Genomic DNA, 16,520 nt, shown 5'->3' on the forward strand with positions numbered 1-16,520 from the left:
AATTCAAGGCACACTTAACCAACATGGCTACCACAGCATTCTGCAGCGATATGCCATCCCATCTGGTTTGCGCTTAGTGGGACTATCATTTGTTTTTCAACAGGACAATGACTCAATACACCTCCAGGCTGTGTAAAGGCTATTTGACCAAGAAGGAGAGTGATGGGGTGCTGCAACAGATGTCCTGGCCTTCACAATCACCCAATCTCAACCCAATTGAGATGATTTGAGATGAGTTTGACCACAGAGTGAAGGAAAAGCAGCCAACAAGTGCTCAGCAAATGTGGAAACTCCTTCAAGACTGTTGGTAAAGCCTTCCAGGTGAAGCTGGTTGAGAGAATGCCAAGACTGTGCAAAGCTGTCATCAATGCAAAGGGTTGCTACTTTGAAGAATCTCAACTATAAAATATATTTTGATTTGTTTAACACTTTTTTGGTTACTACATGATTCCATATGTGTTTTTTCATATGTCTTCACTATTGTTCAACAATGTATAAAATAGTAAAAATAAAGAAAAACCCTTGAATGAGTAGGTGTGTCCAAACTTTTGACTGGTACTGTGTATTTTTGTTGCTGGGTGTTTCATTTTCATTTATTTAAAATGGTCAAATATAATATAATACTATTTCTCTACAGCCCTATACAGTGAAGTCATCATGTCCTCTCGTCTAATCACAATAATTTCATCCAGCGTGGAACCTATGATCAACTACAACGGTAAATTCCAAGAGTGATATTTTATCATATCAAAAAGTGTGCCCAGAGAATTCAAGGCACTTTGTCAATAAATACAACTCTGACTTTATCTTCAACCTCAAATTCAGAATTAATTGTTTGAATTCAGTGAAATATAAACTGTGGTTTTAGGGGGACGGACCCATGGCACTCCTGCTTCCCTGCGTCCCAAACATCTCCTGGAGGAGGACAGGGAGTCGGGCCTTGGGTCCACTCTGGACCTCATCAGCAGCTTGGAGGGGTACAGCCAGGAGGATGAACCAACCTCACCCACCTCCTCCCCCAAACAAAGGGAAGGGAACAGTCCCCCCAAAGAGCAAGGTACAGCACTCTGAAGTTTCAGACACATTTTACCCCTGCATTATACTATATTTACATCAACACTCCTACAAGAGGAGATACTGTGTAGTGAATGTGAAGGAGAGTCATTGTGATAACCTATTAGTAAGTCATTTTTTATTTTATTTTGTTAGGATCCCAATTGGCCCACACCAAAGCTGACAGCTAGTCTTCCTGGGGTCCAACACAGTGAATAATACATTACAGACAAAAATACTTTACAATTTACATGCATTTAAAACATGAAAGGAAAATGTTCCTTTTTTTACAAACACATTTATGTCAATGTTATGTTATAGAAGGGTCAAGACACCTTTTTTGTGATTTCACATGTTTTTGAGAAACTTATCCCAAACAGCAAATCACTTCCTCATCCTCCTTGTGCATTATGGGGGCCCCGGCAAAACTGAACAAAGGCTCCAAAAACACACAAATTTGTCCTTTTAGAAACGGCCAAGCTCTCAGTGAAGTGATCCTCCGAATTTTATCCGCAATGTTTTATTACATTTTCTACGACTCAAGCCGTTTCCCCTTTCCAGCTGTTCCATTCTCTGTGTTGCCTGCTGCTACAGGTAACTGCCAAAATTGTCATGAATACTCAGGGAGAAAAAGGTGTAGATTCACGCACTGAGCGTGGCAGGTGTTAATTTCGCCTTCGCAGAAGGCAGGAGTCGTGGTCACAGGCAGGCAATGGTCATACACAGGTAGGCAAACAGGCAGGTGAATCAAAACTAGGTTCTCACAAACGATCTAGGAAAAGGCTTAGTAGAGTCAAAATGAAAAATACCTCACAAAGGCACAAACAGAATGAACTGAACTAAATCTGGAGCTGATGAGACCAGGTGAGTAACTAACACAGGTGAAATCAATGAACAAAAATGAAAGACATGTCTATGTTCAAGAACACAACAAAACAGAACACAAGTTTGACTAAGAAAATAAATACAGAACCTTACAAAAATAAAATAAACACCAACATAAAGTGTCTTAATAGGGCATTGGCCACCATGACCTGCCAGAACAGCTTCAATGTGCCTTGGCATAGGTTTTTTCTCTCCTCAATTGTCTAGTGTTGGTGATCACGTGCCCACTGGAGCCGCTTCTGCTTGTTTTCAGCTGATAGGAGTGGAACCCGGTGTGGTCGTCTGCTGCAATAGCCCATCCGTGACAAGTTGTGCGTTCCGAGATGCCATTCTGCACACCACTGTTGTACTGCGCTGTTATTTGTCTGTTTGTGGCCTGCCTGTTAGCTTGCACGATTCTTGCCATTCTCCTTCAACCTCTGAAAAGCCCAGCAGGGCAGCTGTTTCTGAGATACTCGATCTGGCGTGTCTGGCACCAACGATTATACCATGCTCAAAGTCGTTTAGGTCACTCGTTTGGCCATTCTAATGTTCAATCGAACAGTAACTGAATGCCTCGATGCCTGTCTGCCTGCTTTATATAGCAAGCCACGGCTACGTGACTCACTGTCTTTACGAGCAATCCATTTTCGTGATAAACTGGCCACTGAGTGTATATAATGTGTATATATCTAAAACTACAACTAAAGTCACAAATGTACACAATTAATAAATAAAGAAACAATACAACTAAATATTAATAATGTGTGGATGTGTGTAGAGTGTGTGTTAAGAGTGTGTGTGTGCATCTATCTCTTATACGTACAGTACATGTCAGTACATGTACTGTACACACAAAAATTAGGTCACAATGGGGAGAGAAGTTGCTTATTTTGTCATTACGTTGTTGCCTTGTCTTGTCAAAGCGATACTGTTTCTAAACTAGGACAAATGTTCGTTTGTTCTTCAGGAAGAAACATTGTAATAATGCATTTGTTCTTTCCATCTTTTTCTTTCTTGTTCTTTCGTTCTCTGGTTGTTTCTTTTGTTTTGATCAGCAGCCACCGCAGAACCTGACATGGAGCTCAGTCCCAACAGAGTCAGAGAATTCTTCATCAACTGCTCCAAGATCCCTCTACTCCTCCTCCTCCTCTTCTTCTTCGTCTGTTCATTAGACACACTAAGTTCAGCGTTCCAGCTGGCTGGGGGTGAGTAGATTACACTCAACTGTCCCTCTGAGATTAATTTGGTAATGAGGGATTTTCTTTCTCACTATAATTAGGATGTTTTGCACTCTGTCCTGTCCTCTCTGGATGTGCTTTGTCAGATTAACTGACTCGTGCATTTTGATGACTATGATGAGAAAACCTGTTGAAACCTGTTGAAACCTGTGGAAACGTGTTGAAACCTGTTGAGTCGATGACAATTACTATTGTATAACTAGACATAACTAAACTGATACTATTGGTACAAACTGATTCATGATATGGTACTGTAAACTGTGTGTTTACTCTAACTCTGAACTAGGTGGAAACCCTGTCTATTGTCCTGATGTAGGAGATGTGTTAAGAGCTGTACATCCTGTATGTGTGTGACTGAAGGTAAGGTAGCGGGGGACATCTTCAAAGACAATGCGGTGCTGTCTAACCCAGTAGCAGGGCTGGTGGTGGGGATACTGGTCACTGTATTGGTCCAGAGCTCCTCCACATCCACCTCCATCATCGTCAGCCTCGTCTCCTCAGGATGTGAGTACTTAGAGAGAGAGATTCTGTGTTTGTGTGTGTGTTCGTGCAGGCGTGTGTGTGTGTGCGTGCCGTCTTGTGGGTTTGTGCATACATGTTTTTGGGCTTGTGTTGATCTGCATGAGGGTGAAAACATGGCTTGTAAATCTGAACTGAGTGAATAGGATTAAAGGGACCAGTGAAAACAAGATGCTTATGAATTTGAAACAAAGTGGTGGAGCTCTCTCATCATTGTCAGTGCTTAGTTATGTATAACAGTCTCTTGGGGTGGGCTGTCTGCTGCTAATAGGGGTTATCCACAGAGACCTCTCATTCACTGTGTGTATGTGACCAGTGGCTATGGTACATCAGTATGCCAGGACTGTCTCTGTCTAAGCAGCCAATCTCAGAGAGGACACCAGGGGATTTATGGGCAATTACAACCGCTCAGCTTCCCTGTGCCTCCTGTCTGTCTGTGAGCTGTATGTATGTGTGAATGCGCAAAGGGTCATCATCTGCATAATAGGCCCCAGCAATAATAAAGCCAGTTCTTCAGTTAAAAACTGAGATGCCTCCACTCACCTGCAAATTACCTTCAGTTTTTCCTCCATTAAAAGCATTTTGAAATAGGAAGGGTCAGGTTTGATAATATTTAATCCCGAGCATTACCATAATCATGGCACTATGCAGTCTGAGAAGAAGCCAAAGTCATTACATAAATATGGGAGGTTGTGTAACTGTCTGTCTGTCTGTCTGTCTGTCTGTCTGTCTGTCTGTCTGTCTGTCTGTCTGTCTGTCTGTCTGTCTGTCTGTCTGTCTGTCTGTCTGTCTGTCTGTCTGTCTGTCTGTCTGTCTGTCTGTCTGTCTGTCTGTCTGTCTGTCTGTCTGTCTGTCTGTCTGTCTGTCTGTCTGTCTGTCTGTCTGTTTCCTTCTGACAGTGCTGGAGGTCCGGTCTGCCGTTCCTATCATCATGGGGACCAACATTGGGACATCGGTCACCAACACCATCGTAGCCATGATGCAGGCAGGGGAGAGAAATGACTTCAAACGGTACAAGGGGATGGGAGGAGAGGAGATGGAAGAGAGGAAAGGAGAGAGGAAAGAGGAGAGGAGAGGAGAGGAGAAAGGAGAGGGGAGAGGAGAGGAGAAAGGAGAGGGGAGAGGAGAGGAGAAAGGAGAGGGGAGAGGAGAGGATAAAGGAGAGGGGAGAGGAGAGGAGAAAGGAGAGGGGAGAGGAGAGGAGAAAGGAGAGGGGAGAGGAGAGGAGAAAGGAGAGAGGAGAGGAGAGGAGAAAGGAGAGGGGAGAGGAGAGGAGAAAGGAGAGAGGAGAGGAGAGGAGAAAGGAGAGGAGAAAGGAGAGGGGAGAGGAGAGGAGGATAGGAGAGAAGAGAGGAGAGGAGAGGAGAAAGGAGAGGGGAGAGGAGAGGAGAAAGGAGAGGAGAAAGGAGAGAGGAGAGGAGAGGAGGAGAGGAGTACAACTGTACAACTGTACTTCTCTCCAGTCCATGTGCTGTCATGTTAACAGTATAACATCATCTAACCATACATAAGCCTATCAACAGCAGCAATGACATTTCTCAAGCTGTTGACCCCATATCACTAAACTTATTAAGCACCCAGCACTACGGAGATTGCATTACTTTTGCCCATGTCATCACAAGGACCTTTCTGCTCAGAGTTCAAAGTTAAAAACACTTTATTGTCAATTTAAAGTGAAATGGACACTTTCACTAAACTAACTTAATCACATAACTCAGTCACATAAGTACATGACGAAACAAGTAATGCGTAAGGGCATATTATTAAAAGTAATCAGTACAAGTACCCATAACACCGCAAAGGTAAGTTATTGGAGGAGATCAAACACACAATTAACCAACCCACAACTGGGTTCTGTCTCTGTGTTCAGGGCGTTTGCTGGGGCTACCATCCATGACTGTTTCAACTGGCTGTCTGTGCTGGTACTGCTGCCGATGGAGGTGGCTACAGGGCTGATGACCTACCTGGCCCGCATCGTGGTCACCAGCTTCAACATCCAGACTGGAGAGGACGCCCCCGAGCTACTGAAGGTCATCACCGAACCAGTCACTAAACTCATCATACAGGTATTAACCAGTCACTAAACTCATCATACAGGTATTAACCAGTCACTAAACTCATCATACATGTATTAACCAGTCACTAAACTCATCATACAGGTATTAACCAGTCACTAAACTCATCATACAGGTATTAACCAGTCACTAAACTCATCATACAGGTATTAACCAGTCACTAAACTCATCATACAGGTATTAACCAGTCACTAAACTCATCATACAGGCATTAATCAGTCACTAAACTCATCATACAGGTATTAACCAGTCACTAAACTCATCATACAGGTACTAACCAGTCACTAAACTCATCATACAGGTACTAACCAGTCACTAAACTCATCATACAGGTATTAACCAGTCATTAAACTCATCATACAGGCATTAATCAGTCACTAAACTCATCATACAGGTATTAACCAGTCAATAAACTCATCATACAGGTACTACCCAGTCACTAAACTCATCATACAGGTACTAACCAGTCACTAAACTCATCATACAGGTATTAACCAGTCACTAAACTCATCATACAGGTATTAACCAGTCACTAAACCAATCATACAGGTATTAACCAGTCACTAAACTCATCATACAGGTACTAACCAGTCACTAAACTCATCATACAGGTACTAACCAGTCACTAAACTCATCATACAGGTACTAACCAGTCACTAAACTCATCATACAGGTATTAACCAGTCATTAAACTCATCATACAGGCATTAATCAGTCACTAAACTCATCATACAGGTATTAACCAGTCAATAAACTCATCATACAGGTACTAACCAGTCACTAAACTCATCATACAGGTACTAACCAGTCACTAAACTCATCATACAGGTATTAACCAGTCACTAAACTCATCATACAGGTATTAACCAGTCACTAAACCTATCATACAGGTATTAACCAGTCACTAAACTCATCATACAGGTACTAACCAGTCACTAAACTCATCATACAGGTACTAACCAGTCACTAAACTCATCATACAGGTACTAACCAGTCACTAAACTCATCATACAGGTATTAACCAGTCACTAAACTCATCATACAGGTATTAACCAGTCACTAAACTCATCATACAGGTATTAACCAGTCACTAAACTCATCATACAGGTATTAACCAGTCACTAAACTCATCATACAGGTACTAACCAGTCACTAAACTCATCATACAGGTATTAACCAGTCACTAAACTCATCATACAGGTATTAACCAGTCACTAAACTTATCATACAGGTATTAACCAGTCACTAAACTCATCATACAGGTACTAACCAGTCACTAAACTCATCATACAGGTATTAACCAGTCACTAAACTCATCATACAGGTATTAACCAGTCACTAAACTCATCATACAGGTACTAACCAGTCACTAAACTCATCATACAGGTATTAACCAGTCACTAAACTCATCATACAGGTATTAACCAGTCACTAAACCTATCATACAGGTATTAACCAGTCACTAAACTCATCATACAGGTACTAACCAGTCACTAAACTCATCATACAGGTACTAACCAGTCACTAAACTCATCATACAGGTACTAACCAGTCACTAAACTCATCATACAGGTATTAACCAGTCACTAAACTCATCATACAGGTATTAACCAGTCACTAAACTCATCATACAGGTATTAACCAGTCACTAAACTCATCATACAGGTATTAACCAGTCACTAAACTCATCATACAGGTACTAACCAGTCACTAAACTCATCATACAGGTATTAACCAGTCACTAAACTCATCATACAGGTATTAACCAGTCACTAAACTTATCATACAGGTATTAACCAGTCACTAAACTCATCATACAGGTACTAACCAGTCACTAAACTCATCATACAGGTACTAACCAGTCACTAAACTCATCATACAGGTACTAACCAGTCACTAAACTCATCATACAGGTATTAACCAGTCACTAAACTCATCATACAGGTATTAACCAGTCACTAAACTCATCATACAGGTATTAACCAGTCACTAAACTCATCATACAGGTATTAACCAGTCACTAAACTCATCATACAGGTATTAACCAGTCACTAAACTCATCATACATGTATTAACCAGTCACTAAACTCATCATACAGGTATTAACCAGTCACTAAACTCATCATACAGGTATTAACCAGTCACTAAACTCATCATACAGGTATTAACCAGTCACTAAACTCATCATACAGGTATTAACCAGTCACTAAACTCATCATACAGGCATTAATCAGTCACTAAACTCATCATACAGGTATTAACCAGTCACTAAACTCATCATACAGGTACTAACCAGTCACTAAACTCATCATACAGGTACTAACCAGTCACTAAACTCATCATACAGGTATTAACCAGTCACTAAACTCATCATACAGGTATTAAAACCTCTTATGGCTGCAAGCCCGAGGTCGGTACACCTATGACAACATCCCCCACCCCCCCCACACTGATTAGCATCGCTAGCATAGCGTCACAATTAAATAGTAGCATCTAAATATCATTAAATCACAAGTCCAAGACACCAAATGAAAGATACAGATCTTGTGAATAAAGCCACCATTTCAGATTTTTTAAATGTTTTACAGGGAAGACAAAATATGTAAATCTATTAGCTAACCACGTTAGCAAAAGACACCATTTTTCTTTGTCCACCATTTTTTCTCAACACCAGTAGCTATCACCAATTCGGCTAAACTAAGATATTGATAGCCACTAACCAAGAAAAAACCTCATCAGATGACAGTCTGATAACATATTTATTGTATAGGATAGGTTTTGTTAGAAAAATGTGCATATTTCAGGTATAAATCATAGTTTACAATTGCACCCACCATCACAAATCGACTAGAATAAATACACAGAGCAACGTGTATTACAAATTTACTCATCATAAAACATTTCTTAAAAATACACAGCACATAGCAATGGAAAGACACAGATCTTGTGAATTCAGACAATATTTCAGATGTTCTAAGTGTTTTACAGCGAAAACACAATAAATCGTTATATTAGCATACCACATGTGCAAACGTTACCAGAGCATCGATTCAAGCCAAAGAGAGCGATAACGTAATCATCGCCAAAATATATTAATTTTTTCACTAACCTTCTCAGAATTCTTCCGATGACACTCCTGTAACATCATATTACAACATACATATAGAGTTTGTTCGAAAATGTGCATATTTAGCCACCAAAATCATGGTTAGACAATGACAAAAGTAGCCCAGCTGGTCAGAAAATGTCGTGCGCCATATTAGACAGTGATCTAGTCTTATACATAAATACTCATAAACGTGACTAAAAAAATATAGGGTGGACAGCGATTGATAGACAATTTAATTCTTAATACAATCGCTGAATTACATTTTTTAAATTATCCTTACTTTTCAATACAGGTTGCGCCAAGCGAAGCTACATCTAACAAAATGGCGGCATAAGCGATTAACATTTTTCGACAGAAACACGATTTATCATAATAAATTGTTCTTACTTTGAGCTGTTCTTCCATCAGAATCTTGGGCAAAGAATCCTTTCTTGGGTCTAATCGTCTTTTGGTCGAAAGCTGTCCTCTTGCCATGTGGAAATGCCCACTGCGTTCGGCATGAACTGGAAACGTGCCCAGAGGTTCAAAGTGTCTCAGAAAGCAATGCCTCAAAATCGCACTAAACGGATATAAATTGCTATAAAACGGTTTAAATTAACTACCTTATGATGTTTTTAACACCTATAACGAGCAAAAACATGACCGGAGAAATATTACTGGCTAAACTAAAGCTTGGAAAAAGAGCAGGTCCGTGTCCACCTTGCATCAGGCGCAGCTGGAAAAGGGACACTACCTACACGTTGTTCTGTTTTATAGAGGCTCTGATTGCGCAATCGACTCCATTCAAAGCGTCACCACGTAATGACATCCAGGGGAAGACGTAAGCAGTGTTTGTATCCTCATAGCATTCACAGGGACCTTTAAACTGACTCCAGATCAGGGGCCAAGATGTCTGAAATCTGACTCCATGTCAGGGAAAGTGCTGTAGAATGAGTTCTGTTGAACTCAGAGACAAAATTTCAACGGCTATAGAAACTAGAGAGTGTTTTCTATCCAATAATAACAATAATATGCATATTGTACGAGCAAGAATTGAGTACGAGGCCGTTTGAAATGGGCACCCTTAATCAGAGCTACTCAATACTGCCCCTGCAGCCATAAAAAGTTAACCAGTCACTAAACTCATCATACAGGTATTAACCAGTCACTAAACTCATCATACAGGTATTAACCAGTCACTAAACTCATCATACAGGTATTAACCAGTCACTAAACTCATCATACAGGTATTAAACAGTCACTAAACTCATCATACAGGTATTAACTTCTTGCAACTATAGGGGGTGCTGTTTCGCATTAGCATAATTTGCTCTACACATTAAACGGCTTCCTACTCAATTCTTGCTCGTACAATATGCATATTATTATAATTATTGGATAGAAAACACTCTCTAGTTTCTATAGCCGTTGGAATTTTGTCTCTGAGTGAAACAGAACTCAATCTACAGCACTTTTCATTATAGGGAGTCAGATTTCAAACATCTTGGCCACTGATCTGAGGTCAGTTTAAAGGTCCGTGTAAATGCTATGGAGAAACAGACACTTCTTACGTCTTCCCCTGGATGTCAGTGCGTGATGACGCTTTGAATGGAGTCGATTGCGCAATCAGGGGCTGTATAAAACAGCAAATACCGGAAGTAGCTTCCCTTTGCTGCCTGCGCCTTGCGCGCGAAGGACATCGGACTCGCCTCCTTCCAAGCTTTAGTTTAGCCAGTAATATTTCTCTGGTCATGTTTTTACTCGTTAGAGGTGTTAAAAACATCATAAGGTAGTTAATTTAAACCGTTTTATAGCAATTTATATCCGTTTAGTGCGATTTTGAGGCATTTATTTCTGAGACACTTTGAACCGCTGGGCACGTTTCCAGTTCATGCCGAACGTTAGTGGGCATTTCCACATGGCAAGAGGACAGCTTTCGACCAAAAGACGATTAGACCCAAGAAAGGATTCTTTGCCCAAGATTCTGATGGAAGAACAGCTCACAGTAAGAACAATTTATGATGATAAATCGTGTTTCTGTCGAAAAATGTTAAACGCTTATGCCGCCATTTTGTTTTGTATAGCTTCGCTTGGCGCAACCTGTATTGAAAAGTAAGGATAATTTAAAAAATGTAAATCAGCGATTGCATTAAGAACTAATTTGTCTTTCGATTCCTGTCAACCCTGTATTTTTTAGTCAAGTATATGATTAGCTATTGATTAAACTAGATCACTCAAAGATGGCGACCGACATTTCCAGGCTTGTTTTGCTACTATTTTCATTGTATAACCACGGTTTTTTATGGCTAAATATGCACATTTTCGAACAAACTCTATATGTATGTTGTAATATGATGTTACAGGAGTGTCATCGGAAGAATTCTGAGAAGGTTAGTGAAAAAATTAATATATTTTGGCGATGATACGATATCGCTCTCTTTGGCTTGAATTCATGCTGGGGTAACGTTTGCATATGTGGTATGCTAATATAACGATTTATTGTGTTTTCGCCGGTGAAACACTTAGAAAATCTGAAATGTTGTCTGAATTCACAAGATCTGTGTCTTTCCATTGCTATGTGCTGTGTATTTTTAAGAAATGTTTTATGATGAGTAAATTGGTAATACAAGTTGCTCTCTGTAGTAATTCTAGTCGCTTTGGTGAGATTTGTGATGGTGGCTGCAATGGCAAACTATGATTTATACCTGAAATATGCACATTTTTCTAACAAAACCTATCCTATACCATAAATATGTTATCAGACTGTCATCTGATGAGGTTTTTTCTTGGTTAGTGGCTATCAATATCTTAGTTTAGCCGAATTGGTGATAGCTACTGGTGTTGAGAAAAAATGGTGGACAAAGAAAAATGGTGTCTTTTGCTAACGTGTTTAGCTAATAGATTTACATATTGTGTCTTCCCTGTAAAACATTTTAAAAATCTGAAATGGTGGCTTTATTCACAAGATCTGTATCTTTCATTAGGTGTCTTGGACTTGTGATTTAATGATATTTAGATGCTACTATTTAATTGTGACGCTATGCTAGCGATGCTAATCAGTGTGGGGGGGGGGGGTGGGGGGTGATCCCGGATCCGGGGTTGAGGCTCGTTAGAGGTTAACCAGTCACTAAACTCATCATACAGGTATTAACCAGTCACTAAACTCATCATACAGGTATTACCCAGTCACTAAACTCATCATACAGGTATTAACCAGTCACTAAACTCATCATACAGGTATTAACCAGTCACTAAACTCATCATACAGGTACTAACCAGTCACTAAACTCATCATACAGGTATTAATCAGTCACTAAACTCATCATACAGGTATTAACCAGTCACTAAACTCATCATACAGGCATTAATCAGTCACTAAACTCATCATACAGGTACTAACCAGTCACTAAACTCATCATACAGGTATTAACCAGTCACTAAACTCATCATACAGGTTTTAACCAGTCACTAAACTCATCATACAAGTATTAACCAGTCACTAAACTCATCATACAGGTATTAACCAGTCACTAAACTCATCATACAGGTATTAACCAGTCACTAAACTTATCATACAGGTATTAACCAGTCACTAAACTCATCATACAGGTATTAACCAGTCACTAAACTCATCATACAGGTATTAACCAGTCACTAAACTCATCATACAGGTATTAACCAGTCACTAAACTCATCATACAGGTATTAACCAGTCACTAAACTCATCATACAGGTATTAACCAGTCACTAAACTCATCATACAGGTACTAACCAGTCACTAAACTCATCATACAGGTATTAACCAGTCACTAAACTCATCATACAGGTATTAACCAGTCACTAAACTCATCATACAGTTATTAACCAGTCACTAAACTCATCATACAGGTATTAACCAGTCACTAAACTCATCATACAGGTATTAACCAGTCACTAAACTCATCATACAGGTATTAACCAGTCACTAAACTCATCATACAGGTATTAACCAGTCACTAAACTCATCATACAGGTATTAACCAGTCACTAAACTCATCATACAGGTATTAACCAGTCACTAAACTCATCATACAGGTATTAACCAGTCACTAAACTCATCATACAGGTATTAACCAGTCACTAAACTCATCATACAGGTACTAACCAGTCACTAAACTCATCATACAGGTATTAACCAGTCACTAAACTCATCATACAGGTATTAACCAGTCACTAAACTCATCATACAGGTATTAACCAGTCACTAAACTCATCATAAAGGTATTAACCAGTCACTAAACTCATCATACAGGTATTAACCAGTCACTAAACTCATCATACAGGTATTAAACAGTCACTAAACTCATCATACAGGTATTAACCAGTCACTAAACTCATCATACAGGTATTAACCAGTCACTAAACTCATCATACAGGTATTAACCAGTCACTAAACTCATCATACAGGTATTAACCAGTCACTAAACTCATCATACAGGTATTAACCAGTCACTAAACTCATCATACAGGTATTAACCAGTCACTAAACTCATCATACAGGCACTAACCAGTCACTAAACTCATCATACAGGTATTAATCAGTCACTAAACTCATCATACAGGTATTAACCAGTCACTAAACTCATCATACAGGCATTAATCAGTCACTAAACTCATCATACAGGTATTAACCAGTCACTAAACTCATCATACAGGTACTAACCAGTCACTAAACTCATCATAGAGGTATTAACCAGTCACTAAACTCATCATACAGGTTTTAACCAGTCACTAAACTCATCATACAAGTATTAACCAGTCACTAAACTCATCATACAGGTATTAACCAGTCACTAAACTCATCATACAGGTATTAACCAGTCACTAAACTTATCATACAGGTTTTAACCAGTCACTAAACTCATCATACAAGTATTAACCAGTCACTAAACTCATCATACAGGTATTAACCAGTCACTAAACTCATCATACAGGTATTAACCAGTCACTAAACTCATCATACAGGTATTAACCAGTCACTAAACTCATCATACAGGTATTAACCCGTCACTAAACTCATCATACAGGTATTAACCAGTCACTAAACTCATCATACAGGTATTAACCAGTCACTAAACTCATCATACAGGTATTAACCAGTCACTAAACTCATCATACAGGTATTAACCAGTCACTAAACTCATCATACAGGTATTAATCAGTCACTAAACTCATCATACAGGTATTAACCAGTCACTAAACTCATCATACAGGTATTAATCAGTCACTAAACTCATCATACAGGTATTAACCAGTCACTAAACTCATCATACAGGTATTAACCAGTCACTAAACTCATCATACAGGTATTAACCAGTCACTAAACTCATCATACAGGTATTAACCAGTCACTAAACTTATCATACAGGTATTAATCAGTCATTAAACTCATCATACAGGTATTAACCAGTCACTAAACTCATCATACAGGTATTAACCAGTCACTAAACTCATCATACAGGTATTAACCAGTCACTAAACTCATCATACAGGTATTAACCAGTCACTAAACTCATCATACATGTATTAACCAGTCACTAAACTCATCATACAGGTATTAACCAGTCACTAAACTCATCATACAGGTATTACCCAGTCACTAAACTCATCATACAGGTATTAACCAGTCACTAAACTCATCATACAGGTATTAACCAGTCACTAAACTCATCATACAGGTATTAACCAGTCACTAAACTTATCATACAGGTATTAACCAGTCACTAAACTCATCATACAGGTATTAACCAGTCACTAAACTCATCATACAGGTATTAACCAGTCACTAAACTCATCATACAGGTATTAACCAGTCACTAAACTCATCATACAGGTATTAACCAGTCACTAAACTCATCATACAGGTATTAACCAGTCACTAAACTCATCATACAGGTATTACCCAGTCACTAAACTCATCATACAGGTATTAACCAGTCACTAAACTCATCATACAGGTATTAACCAGTCACTAAACTCATCATACAGGTATTAAACAGTCACTAAACTTATCATACAGGTATTAATCAGTCATTAAACTCATCATAAAAGTATTAACCAGTCATGAAACGTATCATACAGGTATTAATCAGTCATTAAACTCATCATACAGGTATTAATCAGTCATTAAACTTATCATACAGGTATTAACCAGTCATTCAACTTATCATACAGGTATTAATCAGTCATTAAACTTATCATACAGGTATTAATCAGTCATTAAACTCATAATACAATATAAAAAAAACTGTCAATATAACACCTAATGAATACCTGTCATAAACATGTTGGCTGTGCTCCCTGCTTATGCCATCAAACCCCTGCAACTTATCCAGAATGTTGCTGCCGGGCTGGTGTTCAACCTTCCCAAGTTCTCCCATGTCACCCCGCTCCTCCGCACACTCCAATGGCTTTCACTCAAAGCTCGCATCCACTACAAAAATATACTTACCATGACTGTGATATATGTTTGTCCCACCCAACTATCTGAAGATGAATGCACTAACTGTAAGTAGCTCTGGAGAAGAGAGTCTGCTAAATGACAAAAATAAAATAAAAGTAAACAACCACTCTGTCTTGTCTCCATCAGTTGGATAGGCAGGTGATCACCGGCATCGCCATGGGAGATGAGAGGATGAGGAACAGGAGCCTAGTGAAGAAGTGGTGCCACACCGGGCTAGTTACGGTACAGACCCTCAACACCATCACTGTCTCAACACTGTCATCGTTGTCATCACTGTCACCCACAGACCCTCTGCCTCACCACGTCACGGTCTCAACACTGTCACGGCCAACACCGTCATCATCATCATGACTGTCACCACCGTCACTCTTGAGCCTGTCACCCCCACCAGCTGTTAAGGCTTTGGTGCGATAAGCTCTGTCGCTGATGAGACTTTCACTGTCACTATCACAGTGATTTATGAATATACTGTCTGTGAATGATTAGACATAAGGCATACTGTTGGCTATGTTTATCTTCTCTCTACCTTGCACTCTCTCTGCTATCTATCTCATATGCTTCTAAACTCTCTCCCCTTCTCTTTCCCATCAGTCCTCTCTTCAGTCCTCTATGAATATCAGCATCACTGGTTCTGACAACTGTAGCTCCGCCCATCTCTGCTTGCAGGAAGGTGACATCACCTGGACCACTCAGAATCTCTCCTCCGAGTTTAACATCCAGAAATGTAAATCCAACATAAATGACATACATTAAACTTACATACCACTGTTTTATATACTATTTTTGACATCACACTTATTTTAATTATTATTTATTTAGAGGTTATTAGATTATTTTTTAGATTTGGGTTATTTATAGTTCATTTTCATTGTTTTAGCAGAATAAGAACTTTATACAGATGTAGAATCTCAATTTCAGCTAGTTTCCTACAGCAGGACAAGAATCCTGCAGCAACAAGAAATGTGAATTATTATGTGGATTATATTTAATGGATATTTTTTGTAGCGCATTTTCTGTTGGGGCAAATCAAATCTGACATGTTTAAAATGGAAATTACAAACTTTAGAAGCATTTTTAAACCTTGAATACACTACAAGTTTGCATTTCCTGCTGTGCAGGAACATTTTCAACAAAAAAGACTGCTCAAATTATGATCCTACATCTGTATAGAGAAAATA

At 39.3% G+C, this 16,520-nt stretch overlaps 1 protein-coding gene across 1 annotated transcript in view; it reads left to right on the plus strand.

Annotated features, from left to right (window-relative positions):
* The window catches only part of LOC120062042 (sodium-dependent phosphate transport protein 2A-like), a 36,110-nt gene that overhangs the window by 6,446 nt on the left and 13,144 nt on the right, over positions 1–16,520 (plus strand). Inside the window, exons 2-9 of the mRNA XM_039011847.1 lie at positions 638–718; positions 869–1,057; positions 2,976–3,125; positions 3,519–3,662; positions 4,577–4,688; positions 5,548–5,743; positions 15,469–15,564; positions 15,934–16,066. Of these exons, the coding sequence (XP_038867775.1) occupies positions 658–718; positions 869–1,057; positions 2,976–3,125; positions 3,519–3,662; positions 4,577–4,688; positions 5,548–5,743; positions 15,469–15,564; positions 15,934–16,066 (1,081 nt within the window). The 5' untranslated portion in view covers positions 638–657. The remainder of the gene's footprint in view (positions 1–637; positions 719–868; positions 1,058–2,975; positions 3,126–3,518; positions 3,663–4,576; positions 4,689–5,547; positions 5,744–15,468; positions 15,565–15,933; positions 16,067–16,520) is intronic.

Source organism: Salvelinus namaycush, chromosome 17, assembly GCF_016432855.1.
Source record: "Salvelinus namaycush isolate Seneca chromosome 17, SaNama_1.0, whole genome shotgun sequence".
Lineage (NCBI taxonomy): Eukaryota > Metazoa > Chordata > Actinopteri > Salmoniformes > Salmonidae > Salvelinus > Salvelinus namaycush.